Source organism: Pongo abelii, chromosome 17, assembly GCF_028885655.2.
Source record: "Pongo abelii isolate AG06213 chromosome 17, NHGRI_mPonAbe1-v2.0_pri, whole genome shotgun sequence".
In the NCBI taxonomy this organism is placed as follows: Eukaryota; Metazoa; Chordata; class Mammalia; order Primates; family Hominidae; genus Pongo; species Pongo abelii.
The window spans coordinates 22,492,080-22,505,702 of record NC_072002.2 but is presented as its reverse complement, the minus strand read 5'-3'; the positions used below and the strand labels follow the sequence as shown (position 1 = coordinate 22,505,702).

Here is a 13,623-nt window from a genome sequence, read left to right as displayed (position 1 = left end):
GCCATTCAGCCAGCTCTGCATGAATTAAGCTCTTTCTCTACGGCAAATCCCCTGTCTTGAGAAACTGGCTGTACCTGGGCAGCAGGCAAAATAAATCTATTAGGCAGTTGTGTCAATCCCTTATAAAAGGCTTTTACATTTGTATTTTTCTCATTACAGTAGAGAATATTCAAAGATTTTTTTTAATTCTAATTTCTTTTCACATGGACTCTGGAAAATTAAGAAGTTACCAAATGCAAGCAATCCACTGAGTTCAGAAAGGGTCCCTTCCTTTTGTAGGTGCTATCAAATGAAGTACAACAACGACAAACACAATGCTTTCTTGTGGAAGTTCACGAGCAAGCCACAAGCGAGGTGACGTTCACGTACCAATTTCCTACTTATCAGTTCGGCTGCTTCTTTTACTTGCCCTTTCATCTTTCACTACCTACTTATTTTAGAGTTGAAACACAATGGTAAACCAGGCAATCATGCTTCTCATTAGGAGTGCTGTGAACTATCCGGTGAGGGAGAGTCCTGATTTGTTTACTTTGTGGTTACTGACAGACTTCATTAATCATTCAGTCACATTCCTAAGAGCCACAGGAGCCAACTTCTGCTCACCACATTGCAACCCCCCCATGAAGACAGAGCAGACAACGAAACATCAGAACGAATGGACCCATGGGTGAGCCAGAGAGAGGGAATTCTGCAGTCTACACACCAACCAAAATAGTCTATCTATCACTTCAATCTTTTTTTGCAAAACTGTAAAGAATTATTCCCCCAACTGGCACCTACCTTCTCCACATCAGCTTTCTTTTCTGTGAGAAGAGCTACTGTTCTTTTATAAGCATCATTAATAAGTATTCGTACTTCATCATCTATCAATCTTGCAGTGGCTTCACTGTAAGGTTTCTCCAATACCATGTCCCCCTGACGTGGGAGGTCAAAGGAGATTTGCCCAACCTTTTCATTCATGCCAAACTGAACAATCTGAAAAATACATAATTAGCGGTGATGACATATGATTGCTCTTTAACCAGACAAAATCTACACAGCAGCCCGGAGCCCGCTAAAGTGCACAAGGGTGCTCTGTGTAGCCAGCAGCAGCAGTAGCAGCAGCACAGTGCTTTAAATTCACAACTAGAAACACAGAGCCAGAAGCCCAGGCATAACACCTACAACAAAGTTAGGACACAAATCCCAACTGTATGATCTTACTACCTGGTTTCTCTCTTTTTTTTTTTTTTTTTTTTTTAGACAGAGTCTTGGTCTGTTGCCCAGGATATAGTGCAGTGGCACCATCTTGGCTCACTGCAACCTCCACATCCTGAGTTCAAGCGATTCTCGTGCCTCAGCCTCCCAAGCAGCTGGGATTATAGGCACCTGCCACCACTCCCGGCTAATTTTTGTATTTTTAGTAGAGATGGGTTTTTGTCATGTTGGCCATGCTGGTCTTGAACTCCTGACCTCAGGTGATCTGCCCACTTCGGCCTCCCAAAGTGCTGGGATTACAGGCTGTGAGCCCAGCCACTACCTGGTTTCTTTTTGTTTTTGTTTTGAGACAGGGTCTTGTTCTGTCGCCCAGGCTGGAATGCAGTGTATGATCATAGCTCACTGCAGCTTTGACCTTCTGGGCTCAAATTATCCTCTCACCTCAGCTTCCCAAAGTGCTGGGATTACAGGTATGAGCCACCATGCCTGGCCTGATATTACTATCTGTACAAGAGAAAGTAGAGAAGAAGCAAGAAGTATCTGATAGACCTGAAGAAACAAGAACCCCCAGCTGCCAACAGGTTCTTCCCAGGAAGGATGGCATGCCACTCACGCTGAGAACACGTGAGACCAAAAGGGCAACTGCATTTCCCCGTTCACTGAGTCCATGGGGCCCAGGGGACAGTCTGAAGAAGCTGATCCAGTCTGGACCCATGAGCCCCCAAAACTAACCAGCACCACAAAGGAGGAGGCTTCTGCAAGTAAGACCCAAACTCACTGGAAAAAAAGAGAAGGCCCAGATAAGAGTGGGGATCAAAAACAGCCAGGGATGCTTGGAAGGTAGGAAACTAAATTCCCAACATTTCATGAACACAGTTAGAAAAGCTCCTGGACCTCCTCCCACCTAAGAGAGCAGCAAAACAAATTTCATGTAAAAATAGGCAATAGAAAAATCCCTTATAAAGTTATTATAAGAAAAAAATAAGCTGAATAGTGTCTCCAGAGATAAGAAAAGTGGGATGAAAAGACGTGTCAATATTACAGAGGAAATCCGTATCTTCTTATTTCAAAACAGGCTAAAAGAAATCAGGGAAATGACATATGATATGAAAGATCTACTTAAATCAGAACTAGAAAAGCTTCAATGAGGTGCTAGAGAAAAAATACATATCAAAGCCACCACGCCCAGCCTGAAATAAACTTTAAATACTGTACTAAAAAAATGTGTCTCGGGGCCGGGCATGGCGGCTCACGCCTGTAATCCCAGCACTTTGGGAGGCCAAGGCGGGCGGATCACCAGGTCAGGAGATGAGACCATCCTGGCTAACACAGTGAAATGCCCGCCTCTACTAAAGATATAAAAAATTAGCCAGGCGTGGTGGCAGGCACTACTTGGGAGGCTGAGGCAGGAGAATGGCGTGAACCTGGGAGGCGGAGCTTGCAGTGTGCCCAGATGGCGCCACTGCACTCCAGCCTGGGCCACCGAGACTCTGTCTTTAAAAAAAAAAAAAAAAAGTTTCTCAGCCAAGCACAGTGGCTCATGCCTGTAATCCCAGCGCTTTGAGAGGCCGAGGCGGGCAGATCACCTGAGGTCGGGAGTTCAAGACCAGCCTGACCAACATGGAGAAACCCTGTCTCTACTAAAAATACAAAACTAGCCAGGCGTGGTGGCACATGAATGTAATCCCAGCTACTCAAGAGGTTGAGGCAGGAGGATTGCTTGAACCCAGGAGGCGGAGGTTGCGGTGAGCCGAGATCACACCATTGCACTCCAGCCTGGGCAACAAAAGCAAAACTCCGTATCAAAAAAAAAAAAAACAAAACAAAAAAGCTGGGCGCAGTGGCTCACGCCTGTAATCCCAGCACTTTGGGAGGCTGGCGGATCATGAGGTCAGGAGATCAAGACCATCCTGGCTAACACGGTGAAACCCTGTCTCTACTAAAAATACAAAAAAATCAGCCGGGCGTGGTAGCGGGCACCTGTAATCCCAGCTCCTCGGGAGGCTGAGGCAGAAGAATGGTGTGAACCCGGAAGGCGGAGCTTGCAGTGAGCCGAGATGGCGCCACTGCACTCCAGCCTGGGCAAGAGTGCAAGGCTCAGTCTCAAAAAAAAAAAAAAAAAAAAAAAATTAGCCACGTGTGGTGGCACACGCCTGTAATCCTAGCTACTCAGGAGGCTGAGGCAGGAGAATCGCTTGAACCCGGGAGGCAGAGGTTGCAGTGAGCCAAGATAGAGCCACTGCACTCCAGCCTGGGCAACAGAGGGAGACTGTGTCTCAAAAAAATAAAGTTTCTCTTCGTAAGTTTTAATTGCTTTACTTCTTTTAAGAGATAATCCTTGCCTAAAAAGCCTAAAACAGTGAAGCAACAACTATATTGTTTCAGAGCCATTCATGGAATGTCAATTTCTCGTGCAAGTATGAATACACAAGGAGGAAACACACTCTTTCATATACTCACTTGGGCATATGCACTCTGAGTTACTTTTCTCAAGTCATCTTGAGCACCAGTTGTAATTCTTCCAAAGAAGATTTCTTCAGAGACTCGACCACCTAAAGTCATACACATCCTATCCAAGAGCTGCTCTTTGGTATAGAGGTATTGTTCTTTTGGTAAATACTGAGCATAACCTAGTCCTTTGCCACGTGGGATGATGGATACCTGTTAAGTAGAAAACAGTGTTGAAGATCCTACTACAGATGAAGACTTGATCAAAACATCTTGTGTATAAACAGATAAACTCATTGACTAAAAATAAGCACAACAGCCGCACAGTTCATCAGCCTTAGTGGGATGTGATCTAGCAGTGACTGCTCAGGAGTATTTTCTCTCAGGATAAGTTCACCTTAGAGAGTTTTTTTCTTGAGATTGAGTCTTGCTCTGTCACCCAGGCTGGAGTGCAGTGGCGCGATCTCAACTCACTGCAACCTCCACCTCCCGGGTTCAAGTGATTCTCCTGCCTCAGCCTCCTGAGTAGCTCGGATTATAGGCGCCCACCACCAGGCCTGGCTAATTTTTTATTTTTAGTAGAGAAGGGGTTTCACCATGTTGGTCAGGCTGGTCTCGAACGCTTGAGCTCGTGATCCTCCTGCCTCAGCCTCCCAAACTGCTGGGATTACAGGCGTGAGCTACCACGTCCAGCTTCACCTTAGAATTCTAAATGGCTTTTTTTTTTTTAAAAGTAAAAACAGGGTCTCACTTTGCTGCTCGGGATGAAGTGCTAGGATTACAGGCACGCACCACCACACCCAGCAAATTTCTTGTCTTTTTGTAAAACTCAATTGAAAGTATTCCATCTTGACATTCTGACAGTTCTGATGCTGTGCAAGCATGCAGGCTTCATTCAACTCTGCTGTCGGACGTGGCCACACCCTCCTTTGAAGGAAGAGGGGTACAGCAGGCCAAGATGCTTGGCAGCCTTTCCTTTCCGGTCCTCTTTTGCAATTAAGTAAATTCCTTTAATTTTTAAAAAATTCAGTTTATTGAGAGATGACATATATGGTAAAATGCACCCATCTGAAGTGTAGAGTTCAATGAGTTTTGACAAACATAACGTCAAGCCACAATGAAGATACAGAATATTCTCATCATGCCCAGAAAGTTCCCTTGTACCCATTGGTAAAGAGTCTTTCCCTCCACACCCAACCCCAGGCAACCACAGACATGCCTTCTGTCCCTACGGATTAGTTTAGCTTCTAGAATTGCAAATAAATGAAATCGTATGGCACATACTTCATTGTTTGGTCTCTTTCCCTGTTTTTGAGATCCATAGATACTGCTGTGTGTATTAATAATCATTCATTTTTACTGCTGTGTGGCACTCCACTGCTACAAACATACCAAATATCCATTTCATTCTTGATGGAAGTCACGGTTATTTTCAGTTTATTGATATTATACATAAAGTAGTAACAGTCTTTGCATGGACATAGGTTTTTGTTTCTCTTGGGGAAATAAGGGTCGAATTGTTTGGTCACATGAAGTGTTCGTCTACCTTTATAAGAAACTGCCAAACTGTTTTCCAAAACAATGGTACCATTTTACATTCCCTTTTCTTGTTTTTGGCAGAGCCTCATTCTGTCCCCCAGGCTGGAGTGCAGTGGTGCGATTGCTGCTCACTGCAGCCTCCGCCTCTTGGGTTCAAGTGATCCTCCCCGTCTCCAGTGATTCTCCTGCCTCAGTCTCCCAAGTAGCTGGGACTATAGGCGTTCACCACGTCTGGCTAATTTTTCTATTTTTAGTAGAGACAGGTTTCACCATGTTAGACAGGCTGGTCTCAAACTCCTAACCTCAAGTGATCCGCCCGCCTCGGCCTCCCAAAGTGCTGGGATTACAGGCATGAGCCACTGCACCCGGGCCTATTTTACATTCCTATCAATAACGTGTGAGCGTTTCAACTGCTCCGTATCCTTATCAACAATGAAGACTGTCTCTTTTTCATTTTAACCATTCTAGCAAGTATGTTCAGGTAGCTCATTATGGGTGAATTTGCATGTCCCTGATAAATAATGATACCCTGTGTGTGCTTAATGCCCAGTCATATACCTTCTGGGAAATGCATGTTTAAATCTTTCGTCCATTGTTTTACTGGGTTGTTTTCTTATTACTGAGTTCTAAGAGTTCTTTATAGGTTCTAGAAATAAGTCCTTTGTCCTATATATGTACTGCAAGTATTTTCGGAGGGTGTGGCTTGCCTTTTTATTTTCTTAACTGTCTTTCAAAGAAAGAGTCTGAAATTTTGATGAGATCCCACTTATCAACTTTTTTTGTGGCTCATGCTTTTTGTGTCCCAAGAAATTTTTGCATAATCAAGGCCACAAAGATTTTTACCTGTATTTTCTCCTAGAAGTTTGATGGTTTTAGTTTTTATGACCTATTTCAAATAATTTTTTGCATATGATGCAAGGGTTAATGTTCACTATTTTTCCTGTGAACAGTCTGTTGCCAGAACCACCTATAGATAAGACAATTCCTCCCCCTTGAATTATCCTGGTACCTCTGTGAACCAAAAGTTTGTGGTTCACTTTCCGGGCTCCATTCCACCCCACTGGCCTGCGTGCCAGTCCTCTTACCAGCACTACACTCTTATCACTGTAGCTGCACAGTCTTAATACTGGGGTGAGTAACTTACACTGTTTTGGCTACTCTTACTCATTTGTATTTCCATATCGGTTTTAGATTCAGCTTCTCAATTTCTACAAAAAAAAAATCTGCTATAATTACCAGAGATTGCACTGAAATTATCAATTAGTTTGGGGAGAACTGATGTAACACTCCATGAGCAAAGTCTACCTCTATTTTTATTTAGGTGTTGTTATCAATGTGCATGTCCTACAAATATTTTCTTAAATTTATTCCTCCATATTTCAAGTTTTTAGATGCTACTGAAATTGCTAATGAAACTGAATTTTTAAAATTTCATTTTCCAATTGTTTATTGCTAATACACAGAAATACAATTGGTCTTTGTATACTGACCTTGAATTCTTCAACCTTGCTAACTTTACTTATTAGTTCTAGTGGCTTCTCTGTGGGTTCTTTAGGATGTTTTATGGACACTCTAATGTTGTCTTCTCTATGGTTCCCTTGCTTCAGGGGACCCCCACACCCCTGGCCCGCCTCAATTCCCAGCAGCCCTGATACCCATCGCAAGGCAGGGAGGCAGCTGCTTTCTGTCATCTGTGCTGCAGCAGTTCGGGAAATGCCTCAGTTGAAAAGCAAAAAACTTAAAAATCTCACGTGGTTCCCCCTGTCTTTCAGAGGTAGATTTCTCTGGTCTCTGCTTACCCTTTTGCCAGGTTCTCTGGGATCACCACTGTGCATGTGTAGTTTAGTGGTCGGCCTGGGATTTGGGCAGTTCCTACTCAGATTCGGGCCTCACCCCTTGGTAGTTTTCTTGCTTCTGGGATTTTCCTGTTAAATTTCCAGTATTCTTCAAGTCCTGGACTATCTCCTCTACCACCTCAGGATAATAAAGACTATGTCTCATACCACTGTAGTGTGGAGATTATGAAAAATCCTTTGGCAAGAAAGCCACAGGCTCCCAGTTCAAACCCACTGCAGCTGCTGCTTTATAGGAGCAAACTCTCCTCCAGCTCTCGCCTGCTTTTGGACACTCTGTGGTCCCTTTAAATAATTTTCTGTCCAAATTTTATATTTATCTATGGGACGGTTTGTGCAACTATGGTTACCAGAAGTTACCAGAAGTTTTGGCTAAAGCCTTGTTTCTTTCTCCTTTGCGGGAGTGTAGCTTGCTTCTTGAGTGACTGCAGTGAGCATCTGCTCACGCATGCACTGGCTGCCTAGTGCAGCTACCCTGCTTCACCTTTAAAAGCGGGTCTGCGTGCTCCAGATACCAGCCGGCAACCGCATGGCCTGCTTCGTGGTATGCCACGGTCTTCTTCTCCTCAGGCTGCAGAACCTGTGTTTTCTTCTCTAAGCCTAACAAAATAACAACAAAAAAACCCAAGCCATTGTTTTAATGACACTGACATTAAAAGACAGTTATACAGTGCTATACATTGCCTTACCTAAAATGGGGTTTGGAGACTGAGCTGCCTATCACAATCCAAAAATTCCTAATCAAGGCCAGGCACAGTGGCTCATGCCTGTAATCCTAGCACTTTGGGAGGCCGAGGTGGGCAGATCACTTGAGGTGAGGAGTTCGAGACCAGCCTGGCCAACATGGTGAAACCCTGTCTCTACTAAAAATATAAAATTAGCCAGGTGTCGTGGTGAGCGCCTGTACTCCCAGCTACTAGGGAGGCTGGGGCAGGAGAATCACTTGAACCCAGGAGGCGGAGGTTGCAGTGAACTGAGATCATGCCACTGTACTCCAGCCTGGGCTACAGAGTGAGAATCCGTCTCAAAAAATAAATAAATAAAATTAAGTTAAAAATTTTTTTAAAAAATTAAATAGAATTCCCAATCAAGGTCAGAATAAAAGCAAAAGGTCAAGTTCAAAATACAACTACAGCAAAAATGCACTCACTCCCCCATCCCCAGGCCTGCTGTCACCCTAACTCTCTCACTTTTAAGCCACACACCCTGTGTTTTGGGAAACAAATAGAAATGTAAAATAAAATTCAGCATTAAGGTCATTTTAAAACACGCAAAATTACAGAAACCAAAACTCTGGAAAGGTCCTCATTGTATAGTCTAGGTATTCAGAATTATCAAATACTGGGCACATGAAGATGCCTGCCATAAGATACTACCTGTTGTCTGTTCTGCTGGAAGGCAGAAGAGAGTCTGAGAAAGCAGGGAGCCAGTTCAAGACCCGGAGCTACCTACATGGAGCCAGCCAGGCTGATGCTGGCGCACCCTCACCTAACCAGCCGGCCCTATGGCTCACAGCGGGCCACAGAAGTGGCAGAGCAGACCCAGATGGCAAACCCCAGTGACACAGGGCCCACAAGACCCGTGCTGCAGCCCACGTCCACCACAGTGCTGACCGGACTCCAGTCTGAGCATGATTCTTCTCTGGCCTGGATCAACATGGGCTCTGCCCCTCACTCCATACCTCTGTGCTGTAAAAACTAACTGCGCTATTTGTACTAAAACAAATCATCACACAGTGGCAAAAGGAGTTTTGCCATGTTCATGGTAATCCACCTGAGAATTTCTCAGCTGATGTTAAGGAGACCGGAAGACAAAAACAAAAGCTGTGTTCCCAATGACACAACCCAAGACAAGCATATGCCACAGGGCGGGAAGTTACAAAACAGGAGTTAAGTCTGTCTGCCGATGAACACTTCTGGCTTATCTGTAAAAGCAAAGAAGCCTTTCCCCACAGTTCACCTCAGGAGTCATTCATTTTCTCAGTGCCTATCTCACTATACAACACTGCCTGCGGGGCCAGCAGCTGCCTCAGAGCAAAACCTGCGGCTGCGTGGCTGCCGGCTCTGCCCCGCCCTCTCTGATCACGTCTCCTTAACCTAAAAAAAGGCATAAATACACAGTTTTCACCTGTCTCTACAGTGAATTATTACATTTTGCTTCATTCCATTCACAACTCTTACCATCTGAGGTTTATCTTTTCAATAACAAATTTATAGAATAAGAGGTCTGGTGATTCATTCATTCAACAATTCATTGTTTACTGGGCACCTATCCCCGGCAAACCACATTGCTCTACCAGCCTCTATGTCCTCACTGGAAGCCCCACTCGTCTGGTTTTGTACCCTCTAGTCAGATGAACTGTCAAAAGTCACCCTAACACGCTCACTGCCAAATCCAAAGTTCCTCTTCCTCCTCTACACCCCTGTGCCTCGCCCTACTGCCAGCACCTCATTTCCTGTCCCCTCCAGCCTACAGGTCCCTGTTATTGGCACATCTTCCTCGCTTGTCTGCTGATGCACCTTGAGTGCCTGTGGTACACCATGAGCACTGGTGACCTTGCTGACTCACCTTTCTCTCCTCTTACCAAATGTGGGCACTGGGTAACATTTCCTCTGCAACTCCCTCTCTCCCAGGAAGGTGGCTCAAGTGTCCCCAACCGCCCACCTCACTCCACCTGGCACACCCTGGGACCACCACTGCCTGTTCCCAAGTCGCACATGCATACCCTGCCCCGGCTCACATGCAGGACAGCTCATTCTCTACGAGCCAGCTGTCTCTGCAAGCGCCCCACGCTCCTGCGGTCTCTCAGTCTGTCCTCATTTTTTTTTTACGGCTGTCACTGGTGCTCCCCCCTGCTAAGCTGTGGGCTCACGGTGCTCATAGTGATGACTGCAAGGTTCTCTGCCTCCAGATGCTTCCCTCCTCTTCAAAGCCAGATTCATTCTCCTAAAATACCACTGATCATTATGTTACTCAGTGGCTCACGCCTGTAATCCCAGCACTTTGGGAGGCCGAGGCAGGAAGATCACTTGAGGTCAGGAGTTCGAGATCAGCCTGGCCAACATGGTGAAACCCCATCTCTACTAAAAACAAAAATTAGCCAGGTGTGGTGGCACGCACTTGTAATCCCAGCTGTTTGGGAGGCTGAGGCAGGAGAATTGCTTGAACTCGGAAGGTGGAGGTTGCAGTGAGCCAAGATCAAGCCACTGCACTCCAGCCTAGGCGACAGGGCAAGACTCCGTCTCAAAAAAAAAAAAAAAAAAAGGAGTCAGAGACCAGCCTGGCCAACATGGTGAAACCCCATCTCTACTAAAAGTACAAAAATTAGCTGGGCGTGGTGGCAGGTGCCTATAATAGCAGCTACTCGGAAGGCTGTTTATTTGAACCCTGGAGGTGGAGGTTGCAGTGAGCCGAGATTGTGCCACTGCACCCCAGCCTGGGTGACAGAATGAGACTCTGTCTCAAAAAACAAAAAACAAAACAAAACAACAACAACAAAAAACCCACCTTAATTCAACACTGGCCATAGGACAAAATTTTAAAACCCTTTGAGCTTAACATTCAAGACTTTCCAAAACTGACCAGTTTACTCTCCCTCAACACAGGGGAAACTGCCCCAAGTCCATCTGCCAGGCCACTTCCACGCCACACCCCAGTTTTATCCTGAGCCTGGGGCACATCCCTCCTATTCTGTGGAACTCTGCCTGGTGCAGGGCTTCCCCCTCCTTTGAATGCCCAAGTACTTGAATTGCTACTTGCCTTTGGGGATTAAATCAGAAGCCCTATGGAATGCTAAAACACGCTGTGTGCGCTCCCCCTATGCTGATTGAGGAAGCACTTCCAGCTCTATGCCTGTTACAGCTATTTTATTTTATTTTATTTATTATTATTATTATTTTTTTTTTTGAGACAGAGACTCACTCTGTTGCCCAGGCTGGAATGCAGTGGCACGATCTCGGCTCACCACAACCTCTGCCTCCCGGGTTCAAGCGATTCTCCTGCCTCAGCCTCCCAAGTAGCTGAGACTTCAAGTACGAGCCACCATGCCTGGCTAATCTTTGTATTTTTAGTAGAGATGGGGTTTCACTATGTTAGCCAGGCTGGTCTCAAACTCCTGACCTTGTGATCTGCCCGCCTTGGCCTCCCAAAGTGCTGGGATTACAGGCGTGAGCCACCACGCCCGGCTGTTACAGATATTTTACACCCATCACCTGTATCTAGCACAGAGCACCTCTAACTCATGTGATGAAACTTTTGTAAACACGAAGGTTGTGAGCTTTTTAATAAACTTGATTGGTATAATTCATGGGTAGACACCTCGCTGCTGGCTGCCTGTGCAAGCAAAGCATTCGTGAGCTGCCATCTCAAACTCACCCAGCACCATAGACCTCCATGCAGAGGGCAGGGGACAGGGGACGCTGGGGGGGAAGAAGGAGAGGGAGGGGAGGCATGGGAGGGGCCATGATGCCAAGAGAGCACAAGTGTGGTGAGCCCCAGGGCTGAGTGGATACACTTTCTTTGCTTCTAGTTCTTGCCCAAACAGAGAAATCCCTGGCCTCAAATTCATTTTATCAGCCTTTCCACTTGAGTTATGTTCAGTTTCCTTACCACCAATCACTCGCTCAATTGCCTGTTCAAAGTGTTTCTGATTTATGGAATCTGACAGATGCCTTGCAGCAATCAACGCAGCTTCATTACAGACATTAGCAACATCAGCACCTAAAAAATGAACACAGAACAGCTTACCCACCGAAATACGCCCAAATTGATCAGTCACACGATATGGACAGCCAAATCCATAGTTAATTTTTAAATCAGCAGTACAATGAATAAAGGTTTTGGGTAAATATAATTCTGTTTTGACTCATGATAACCCTAAGCTATTCTAGCATTTAATGTAAGCCTGGTATAATTCTGGCCCTCTGAACTAAGATGAAAGTATTAGTAGTCAATAGATAATTACAAGCAACTATTTACCTTAATAGACAATATGGCTCACATAACAGCAAACTAAGACAGCATCTAAAAATGCTCATTTAAATAACTTAGTTCTATCACCTGTGTTGGGAAAATGGCTTGCATAGATATTAGGTGAAGTACTGATGTACGATAAGAAATCTAATTTTTATAATCACCTAGTACATTCAGTGAAACAACTAAATTTAAATATAGCTAAAAGCTTGTCAAATGCTTTTTAGATCCATCTCTTTAAATTAACTTTTCAGTTAAGTATATGGTAGCACAAATAAGCTACAGCATACCATCTGTGTTAAATAAACAAATATTAAAACATTATAAATTTCAAAGTCCAAAGACAAGTAAAAAGTTAGGACCCCTGGAACAAGATGATCATCTTCTGACCACACTATTGTATATAATCTTTTCACACTTCTCAAACTGTTCTTTTTTTATTTCATTTTGCATTCAGAAGGAGAGAAATAGGGAATGGGAAAGGATCATATTTTACATTAAAAAATTATTGGAATAAGCACATGAAAAGATGCTCAACATCACTAGTCATTAGAGAAATGCAAATCAAAACAACAGTGTGATGCCAAATCACACCAGCTAGGATGGCTATAATAAAAAAAGACAGTGACGAGTGCTGGCAAGGATGTGGAGAAACTGGGACCCTCACACGTTACTGGTGGGAATGTAAAATGGCACAGGTAATTAAAACAACCTGGCAGTTCGTCAAAAAGTTAGAGTTACTGTATCACCCAGCAATTCCACTCCTAGGTATATACCAAGAGAAACACTATGACCACAAAAAATCTGTACACCAACGTTCATGGCAGCATTATTCATAATAGCCAAAAAGTGGAAACAGCCCAAATGGCCATCAACTGATGGGTGGATCAACAAGATGTGGAATAGCCAAACAATGGCACATTTACTTGGCCACAAAAAGGAATGAAGTTCTGATGCCTGCCACAATTTGGATCAATCCTGTTCATTATGTTAAGTGAACATAAGCCAGGCACAAAGACCACGTTTTTATTTTATTTTTATTTTTTTGAGATGGAGTTTCGCTCTTGTCACCCAGGCTGGAGTGCAATGGCATGATCTCAGCTCACTGCAACCTCCGCCTCCCAGGTTCAAACGATTCTCCTGCTTCAGCCTCCCGAGTAGCTGAGATTACAGCCCCCCCACCACCACGCCCGGCAATTTTTGTATTTTTAGTAGAGACAGGGTTTCGCCTCATTGGCCAGGCTGGTCTTAAACTCCTGACATCAGGTGACCCACCTGCCTCAGTATCCCAAAGTGCTGGGATTACAGGTGTGAGCCACCGTACCTGGCCAAAACCACGTTTTTATATAATATGTACAGAATAAAAAAACCTAGAGAGACAGAAAGTTTGATTGTCTTGAGATGGAATCTCGCTCTGTCATCTGGGCTGGAGTGCAGTGGGGTGATTTAGGCTCACTGCAACCTCACCTCCTGGGTTCAAGCCATTCTCCTGCCTCAGCCTCCCGAACAGCTGGGATTACAGGCATGCACCACCATGCCCGGCTAATTTTTGTATTTTTAGTAGAGACAGGGTTTTGCCATGTTAGCCAGACTGGTCTTGAACTCCTGACCTCAG

General features: G+C 44.7%; 1 protein-coding gene across 4 annotated transcripts in view; it reads right to left on the bottom strand.

The window, feature by feature from the left end:
* The window catches only part of AFG3L2 (AFG3 like matrix AAA peptidase subunit 2), a 48,126-nt gene that overhangs the window by 7,341 nt on the left and 27,162 nt on the right, over positions 1-13,623 (bottom strand). For all 4 annotated transcript variants that reach the window (XM_002828017.6, XM_054538173.2, XM_063716834.1 and 1 more), the window contains 4 exons: positions 11,646-11,756; positions 7,522-7,637; positions 3,658-3,858; positions 781-975 (listed from right to left, as the gene is read on the bottom strand). In XM_002828017.6, coding sequence (XP_002828063.2) covers positions 781-975; positions 3,658-3,858; positions 7,522-7,637; positions 11,646-11,756 — 623 coding nt within the window. The remainder of the gene's footprint in view (positions 1-780; positions 976-3,657; positions 3,859-7,521; positions 7,638-11,645; positions 11,757-13,623) is intronic.